Below are 9,343 nucleotides of genomic sequence, written 5' to 3'. Positions count from 1 at the left end.
TTACATTCATCATTGGGATTCTGTACCTTTACATAATAGGTCTTGATTCTCATTTTTTCTCCTAGTCCCTGCCCTCCCTTCACCCCCTGCTCCCCTTCCCATTTACAAACACTTTATTTCCATTTTTTCAGTTTCTCATATTTTTTTCTCTCCCTTATTACCTTTCCCCCACCCTTCCCACTTTCCCTACACCTTTAGCCCTTTACTTCCTATTTCACATTATTAATTGTCTCATTAGGATCCTGTGTACTATTATAGTTTTTCACACCAAAGAAACTATTCATTATTTCAGGTAAAGAAATCTCTGTATGAACATTAAAAATAGGGAACCCTAAAATAAAACTAAAAAAGAAAGTAAAAGAGAAAAGGCAATGATGTAACATTAAAATAATCCTTAATTCTGGAGATGAAAATGGTCCCTGAACATATTTAAATTGCTTCTTGCTCTTATAGTCTTACCTTATTCTTTTTTTTTCATTATTTAGAGAATACTTTATTAGTTTCTGTAATCAAACCCACGTAGATATGACCTTACATATTTAGTACAATGTGTTACCCCTGTATACATGGAAGAAAAATAAAAAATAAAAATAAAAAAATTAACATTTCTAGACCAATATAGCTGACCATTTCTGTACAATGCCAACTCAACACAGTAAATTGGGATGACTTTTTGCAAAATTGGCAGCACCGTTAAAGTTTCCCAAAATTCACTTTATATGTGTGTGTGTGTGTATTTATATTTATATAAAAAGACTGATAATAGCAGTATGTAATGCATCGATAGCAGCAACAGCTTTTCCAGGTTCTGCAGTCATCTGAACAAAATTATAGACATTCAGCACATTCCATTAAAAAAAACAAAGGAAAACAAAACAAAAAGAAACAAAGAAAAGAATAATATCCAGAAAACAGCAAAGTTCTGTTGCTGTTGTGGTACCTGGCACCATTTTTTTTATTAGCATCTTAATCATCATCTGGAAAGAAAACATTCTAGAGTAGTATCATTAAGTGTAGCCCTGATAAAGCATGGTCCCTACTATGTATCGTAAAGCAGGTATAAAATATTTTACATTCATAGAGGTAAGATACAGTACCATCCTACATCAATAATACTAGAATCAGTTTTGGTTTGAAATTTACTGTGTCTGCAAATAAGATTGCTGCCCTGTTTTTTTCTGGGCTCCTGTCACATGGAGAATTGTTTTCTATCTTTTCACTTTCAGGCTATGGGCTTCTTTTTGTACTAGGTGTGTTTCTTGTATACAACATATAGTTGGATTTTGCTTCTTATTCCATTTTGCCAGTCTATTTCTCTTGATTGGTGAGTTGAGGCCATTGACATTGCTGGTTATAACTGATATGTACTGACTTATTATTGACATGTTATTGGCCTTTTGTTGACTCTTTTTACTTTTTCACCTCCTTTTAATTTCTTGCCTTGCCTGTTTGCTTTGCTCTGTTGGGCCTCATGGCCAACACCATTTATTAAAGAGGCTATCTTTCCTCCACTGAGGATGGACAGCTCCTTTGTCAAAGATGAGGTAGCTGAGTACATCTGGGTTTGTTATTGTGTCTTCCAGTCTGTTCCACTGATCCTCAGGCCTGTTTCTTTGCCAGTACCATGCTGTTTTTATCACAGTGGCTTTGTAGTATAGTTTCAAATTGGGAATTGTTATACCCAGTGCCATGTGTCTGTTGCCTAAGATGGCTTTTGCTATTCTAGGTCTCTTATGATTCCAAATGAATTTTTGGATTCTTTTTTCTAGTTCTGTGAAATATAGTGTTGGAATTTCAATTGGCATTGCATTGAATGTATATAGCAGTTTTGGTAGTATGGCCATTTTCACTATGTTGATTCTTCCTACCCAGGAGCAGGGGATATCTTTCCATTTTGTTATATCCTCTTCAATTTCTTTTTTCAGAGTGCTGTAGTTTTCAGTGTAGAGATCTTTTGCTTCTTTTATTAGATTGCTGATCTGAAATCTTTAATATGATTATGAGGTAATTTTAAGTAGCAGCAAAGTATACTTTAAACATAAAGTAGTATTTTAGTCTAAGTCTTTTGATCAAGATGCCAGTTGTGTATATTCTTTAAAGTTCTTAGCTCAAAACTTTTTTACATTTGGTAGACTTGTTTCTTTTTCATTTGGTTTGCTGTAAAATTCTAGAAATTTTTTTCTCAGTTTAATAACCCATTTTTAGGAGTGTTCCTAGAATAATAAATACTACATTTATTATATTTTACTTCTGTAAACAAATTTGTGATGTAAAAGATAAAAGCACTATTTCATTATTTTAAAATACAGACCATGATTTTATTTATGTGTTGTTCTTTAATAAAATCGAGTGCTATCTAATGATCAGCTACTTATACTTTGACAATAGTATGTTGAATTAATTTTAAATTTTTTAGATGAATCATCCAGATCTTCTAATACAAGTGCTTGGAATTTTGAAAAAAAATGGTAAGTTTCGTATTTTATTCTTTTTTTAAAAATTGTTTTTCTCAATGGACATGCATTATGTTTATATATGGCTAACCAGACTAAAACTGTTAGGGTTGGGGATTTAGCTCAGTGGTTCTGCTGGCTGCCTCGCAAGCACAAGGACCTGAGTTCCATCCCTGGCACCAAAAAAAAAAAAAAATTTGCTTCAGATTAAAACTGTTAGTATGTTTGAGTCATTGTATTTCATATAGATAGATATATGTATATGTATATATATATATCTGTTTAATAGATATACCAGACAATATAATTTACCTGTTGGGCCAAAGATACTATATTAAGTTAATATAGTAAAAAATGCATTTTAGGTAATTTAAAAAGTATTAGCTTTGGATTCAGTAGTCTTCTCTTTGTAGTTTTATGTTCTGTGGTTCTGCTTTCTGCATTTTGAGTTAATATGTGGTAAAACTATGCACAGAGAAAACAGTACATTCACTGACTTGTATCACATTATGTTCTTATAATTTTATTATTGCTACTATCTTACTGTGAATAAGTTAGAAATTAAATTCAAGGGCATATATGAATAGCTAAAAAAACTATCTATGGTTTCAGATATTCACTGGAGGGTCTGAGTATCTCCTGTGACTAAGGGGACGACTGTATATGGGATTTTTATGTAAAAAGAAAACTGATAATCATTAGGAAGTTGTTGATAAAGGAAGGTTAAGAAGAGACTTGGAATAAAAATTTATGCATACACTGGTTAAATACGTTTTCCCCCACTTAAAGTGACAATAACCCCTGAGTCATACTAAGTTTTTCAGATGTGCTTTGTCTGGATTGCTTTTGTAAACAGGACATTCTCATAGATAAAAATGCTTTCAAATAAAAATTTTTAAAATACTAATGTCTCAAACAAAGCCCAAGGTCAATTCTAGGTCATGTATTACAGTATTTATTATTTCTAGGTCATATATTACAGTATGTCAGTTTATTTTCTTGGCTTTTATGTCTTAGTTCATCCTCACATTCCCCTCTTTCTCTCATTCCCTCCTATTTCCTTTCCTTTTTCCCTCCTCTCTGTTTCCTTTTTTCTTTATTTATGCTAGAGATCTAACCCAGGCCCACCAAGGGTTCTATTTCCTTGTTACAAAATAAATGCTTAGCTCAAGATCTGGATCCAGACTTTCAGGCACAGATTTTAATTTTGTTAGTTATTGGTTATGTGTCCTTTGGCACATTATTTCTGAGTTAACACTGTTTATCAACTATAAAATGGCAGTAATATAGTATTTTCATGATGAGCTTGCTGTGAGGATAAAATGGATTAAACTATATAGCTTCAATATCAATTCTGTACTTTTTTTCTTTGTATCTGCTCTATCATCTTTCTGTTATTTCTCAGCTTCTTTTGGGCCATTTTCTGGGAAAATTAGTTTTAAGGAATGAGTTTGGTATAATTTATCTGTAAAGGTATTTTAATACAGTTTCTTTGTTAATAAATCCTTGTTTCTAATTGCACAAAAACTTAAAAGTATATTTCAGATAAGAGGTAGACATACTTTTTAACCTCTTTATACACTTTACTAGATTTTTAATCCTGTTGTGATTATTTAAAATATCCTTTATAATTTAAAATATCTTTTCTATTAAAATACATGAGATCATCTTGTTGTATATTATAGATTCATAAAACCCAATTTGATTTTAAAGTATTTCTTCTTTACGTCACCATGTTATCTAGCGACCTGCCATCTACAGATTTTGTTTCTATATTTGTGTTCCAAACCCCTCATCAGGCTATTTGTATCTTACTCATTGTCCTGTCTCCTGTGCATAAAGACATTTCTGACATACAAGCCTTCAACACATTTTTTGAAATAATTCCAGCAAATACTACTTGAGAGCTTTTTTTGAATTTAAAGTGAAATAATGTTAATTCATTTAGCTTTATTTAAATTAGATTTTGGTGGCATGGGATTTAACTTGTAGTTACAGAAAATGAGCTTCACTCTGTTAGTCTGTCTTTAACAGCTTTGATTAGGCAATGTTTTCATTTCTTAATAGCAAATGAGGTCAGCAGAGTTAGTTTCCTCTTTCATTGGGTAATTTAAAAGAACTAAACTCTGAAAAGTTGATAAGTCCTTAGAAATAAGTGATGTCCTGTCTTTGCAATGTCTATGAAGTTTTGTTTTGTTTTGTTTTTTGATACTGGGGATTGAATTTTGGTCTTTGTGCTTGCGAGGCAGGTGGCAGAACCCCTCAGCTAAATCCCTAGCCCTGTCTATGAAGTTGGAAATACTCAAACTTTTAGGGATGTGTGAGAAGTGAATTTACTTATCCAGACCAAAAAATAAAAGAAGAGAAAAATAAATAAATAAAAAGGACTCCAGAGGCAGCTAAAGCAAGACTGATCCATACTCTTGCAAGAGTTGTGCCCATTCATGCAGACAGGTCCATTCAAGTTCAGAAGCTCTGTGCTTTTATTCCTAACTTTCAGGAGTCCCTACCCCCATGTCCCTTGACATGGCTGGGGGTGGGGAGGTGGATTCACTGTTTACCTGGAGCAATCCCTGTGGTTCTGTGCCTGTTATTACCCTACCCCCTTTCTCTGCATTCCTTTTTGTAGTTATTTACAGCCTTTTGACTTCCCATGACTCTAATTCAGAAAACTTGCTTAGCAATTATCTCTTACCCCAGAACCTTATCTCTGGTGTGAGTCTTTTTATAGCCTGCATGTCCTTGTCTCCTAGTTGACCCAGGTAATTATGAGAAAAAGGTTTATTAGAGTGGTTAATGAAATATGGAGCAATTAAAAATATTTTTACCTCTTACAGGATGTTAAGACATTTCCTTTCAAGGTAATTGTAATTTTCAGACAGCATTTGTGATTGTACCTGTAGTTTGTTGATGACACCAAGAGAGGTAAGAGATTCTTTTGGGTTCATGCTCACAGTGAGAAGAATGGATTTTCCTACAGAAGCAATGAGAGTGATTTTTTTAAGAAGAAAATTATTACTTATTGTTTACTATAGAGTAAATACTCTAGAGATACTGACATTAGCTTACTTGTTTTTGTTTTTCTCTTATTAGTATTATATGTAGATGTGGAATCTGATTTTCATGCTAAAGTTCCTGTTGTGGTATGCAAAGATCGGAAAAGGTTGGTAAAAATGAAGAGAAAATGAAGTATTAAAAAAAAATTTACAGGGCTGGGGGATTTAGCTCAGTGACTGTGCCTGCCTATCAAGTGCAAGATCCTGAGTTCGATCCCCAGTACAAAAAAAAAAAAAATTAGTAGACTTCTCCAAAAGAGAAAATAGTTTAGATTTCTTTTTGGATTAATATGACTATACTAGTTGCTATTAAGTAAAAATAGGAAGTTTACCAAATACATATGAACAAGAAATAAAGTTACCAGACAACCAGGTACGGGGACACTCTAGGCAAAACATTTTTTCCCTTAAGTCCAGTTACTCAACTCAAAGTATTGAGCATTTATTATATGTAGGTTTATATTGCTCTAGGGATACACACATAAATAAGAACTCTCTTATTAAGGATGTCAGTATTTAGAATCTAGTTTTTGGTTTACTGAAATTGAATGAGTCGTTGAAGACATCTTAATTCTCTAGTCATGTATGTAGAACTAAGAGGGCAATATGTCTTTGAGAAATAAATTAAAATAGAGCTATTTGAGATTAATAAAGAAGACATGGAAAGAATACATAAGTGGTAAACTGTTCTTTTATTGGTTATCAATCTTTTTTCTTACGTTTTAAGATTATTGTGTTTTTATTCGAAGGTAGAAGAGTCTATGGAGATCTAATTCAGCTTTCTTAATTTCTAAATTAAAAAATTGAGACCAACAGGGGATTAAGTATATGTCCAAATTCATGTCATTTAGGTGAAAACCAGAGTTAGAGTGGAGGCAATCTGATTTCTAACTTTTTTTTCCACCACATTATGTGAAATTGCCTCTGTGTGGCAATCTAGATTCATTCTTCCTCTGCCCCCAGAATACTTCTATTACACGTGTGTCATCTCATTTAAGGTAGCACCTATGTTCACGTAGATATAAGCATGACTCATGGGTTAATAAGTAAATCTTTTATCTTTAATCTGAAAATAACATACAGTCTGGATAGGAGAAATTAAAAGTGAAGAGGTGTAGCTAGTCAGTTCAGTGTTTCATTTTTTTTTAATTTGCAAAACAAAGTCAACTAGGAAAGTATGTTGTACTGACATTGAAGAGATTGATGGCTTATCTCAAAGATCAGATTTTAATGATTCTTAATGCTTCTTTTGAAATTCATTTCTTGTGAATTTAGATACTGAAATTTATTTCTGAAGTATGCACAAAGTTTAAAACCATTTAAATATATAATTTTCAATTCATACTAATATTGTTAAAACATTTGTTTTTACTGTAACTTTTTGGTATTACAATAAGGTGACTAGAAAAGATAGGCACAGAATTTGAAGTATTTTGCTTTTTTAGGTATTAATACAGTGAAATTGGTTTCTTTCTTATTCACAGTGGTTTACTTTGTAGAGTGAGTGCGGGAAATGATACAGCATGTCTCACTACTGATTTACTTGCTGCTCTCAGCAAAATGGAACCTGTTTTTACTCCTTTGGTTTTAGCATTTCGTTACTGGGCTAAGGTAAGTGGAACAAAAGAAAAAGTACCTAAGCATCAAAGTAAGTCAGGCTTGTACTGACCTTATAATGTGAATTGTAACATGTAGTACAAAATGTTATGTTTGCCATACAGAAAGTGGTATAATTTGTGATTTCTGATCATGAAACAATTTCATAAACATACAATATTTCCTTCCCCAGGAAGTGCCTGAAATATTAGGTAGTGTTGAGCCTCTGATATGTATTATTTTTTTTTCCTGTGTGTACATATCTGTGTAAAGTTTAATTATAAATGAGATACACTAAGATTTACAGCAACAATAATAAAATACAATTATAAGAATATAATTTAATATAAGTTATTTAAACTTTATGACTTGTTTACTTCTGGAATTTATGATATAATATTTTTGTACTGCTAAGACAGGCATTGTGGTACATGCCTTTGATCCTCACTCAGGAAGCCAGGCAGGAAGATCACAAGATAGAGGCCATCGTGGGCTGTGTGGCTCTCAACCTTTAGTTTGGATCAGAGTTGACTGTGGGTAATTGAAATTATAGAAAGTGAAACTGAACTGTGGATAAGGAGTTCTACTATATAGGCTTATTTATATATTTTAAGAATTATTGTTATACTTTAGTTTTTACTATAAAAATGTTCTGTTTTATGTTTTAATATATGAGGCTCAAGTTTTTAATCTTTTTAGATTAAAGTTACAAGGTTGCAAAATGATATGTAAATCAAAGTTCTTTTGGCATAGTTTTCAATGTCTTGAGTATTACTTTTTTTTCCTCTAATCATGGGCAACCTGAAGCAGTTTTGATTGGGCAATAGCTGAGGATTAGTTATCTGAGCCTTGTGTTTATATCTTTGGTGTGGGGTTAGGGAGAGGTAGTGGTAATTGCCATTAACAGTCTCAATGACTAGAAAGATTTGTGATCACTTGTTAGACTAGTGATGAGTAAATTTTGTTTTACACAAAGACTACTGGTTATTTTAATCGTTCTTTTAGAGATTAGAGTGATAACATCAAAACAAAAGTTACCTGAGTTTTTGGAATCTTTTTGTCTGGATTGATTAGAGGATTGCCCCAATCTTGGGACTAGGACAACTGGCTAAAGGAAAAGTAAGAAAGCTTCAGGTTGGGGCCTCTTTACATACATGTCTTTGTTTTTATTATTCCTTTTATCTAGAGTGTTCTTGTCCCAGGCCTGCAAAATGAATTATTCCTTTTACCCCCATCCACATTCCCACTCACATTTTACCTTTTCAGAGTTTCCTTCATCCTGTTAAAATAGCATCTCCTTTCACTCTTCTTGCCTTTACCTTGCTTTATTTTTTTATAGCACTTACTAACACTTGCATATATATATTTGTTTGTAGTCTCTTCTCTTCCATGAAATTATATATTCTTAAAAGGCAGAGATTTTAATGTTTTATTTATTCATTGCTGGCCCCAATATCTCTTATTTTACTTTATCAGCACTTAACAGGTACCCAACAAATATTTGTTGAATGATCAGTCCAATTTCTTGAAAAAGGAGACCATTAAACTTTTGTGAGTGGAGTCAGTAAACCAGACTGTGGGAGGGTGATCCTTATTTACTGTCTCATGCTCTGAACCTACCACAATGCCTAGCATACTATACGAATTCAATACTATGAAATGGAATAAGCTAAGTGAACAAACGAATGAATGAATGAATGAATAAGCCAGTTAAAAAATTTCAACCCTTTTTTTCCCCTTTGGGGTAGGGGGAATTGCTAAATCTTTATATAATTTTGAGCAAGGTTTATCACATATTTGTGCCTTTATTTTTCTACCTGGGAAGATTACTTTCAAAATGCTATAGAGAGCCAGGCATGATGATATATACCAGTAATCCCATGCCTGGCTTTTGGCTTCTTCTTCATGGTGCTAATCTCTTCAGCAAGCAGTTCACACATTCTTTGGCCCTAGCTTCACACATACTTCTTTCCAAAAGCCAGGCATGGCAACGCTCGCTTAGTCTGCTCTCTTATAGTTTCAGCACTCTAGGAAGCTGAGGTAGAAGGATCACAAATTCAAGCCCAGGTACCACGTAGGGCAATATGGTACTTAAGGAGATCTTCTCAAAATAATTCCTGCCCACTCCCCCCAAAAAGGGGTTTGGGATATAACTCAGTGCAAAAGACCCTGGGTCTTTTTTTTGTATTCCTGTGTAGCTCAGACTGGCTTTGAATTCACTGTGTAGCCCAGGCTGGC

At 33.2% G+C, this 9,343-nt stretch overlaps 1 protein-coding gene across 10 annotated transcripts in view; it reads left to right on the top strand.

Annotated features, from left to right (window-relative positions):
- Positions 1-9,343, top strand: part of Tut4 (terminal uridylyl transferase 4) — a 94,652-nt gene that overhangs the window by 34,403 nt on the left and 50,906 nt on the right. For all 10 annotated transcript variants that reach the window (XM_010610336.3, XM_010610328.3, XM_033767364.1 and 7 more), the window contains exons 7-9: positions 2,417-2,468; positions 5,547-5,616; positions 6,994-7,120. In XM_010610336.3, the coding sequence (XP_010608638.1) occupies positions 2,417-2,468; positions 5,547-5,616; positions 6,994-7,120 (249 nt within the window). The remainder of the gene's footprint in view (positions 1-2,416; positions 2,469-5,546; positions 5,617-6,993; positions 7,121-9,343) is intronic.

Source organism: Fukomys damarensis, unplaced genomic scaffold (genome assembly GCF_012274545.1).
Source record: "Fukomys damarensis isolate Sample0158 unplaced genomic scaffold, DMR_v1.0_HiC HiC_scaffold_23, whole genome shotgun sequence".
In the NCBI taxonomy this organism is placed as follows: Eukaryota; Metazoa; Chordata; class Mammalia; order Rodentia; family Bathyergidae; genus Fukomys; species Fukomys damarensis.
This window is presented reverse-complemented; position numbering and strand designations above follow the sequence as displayed.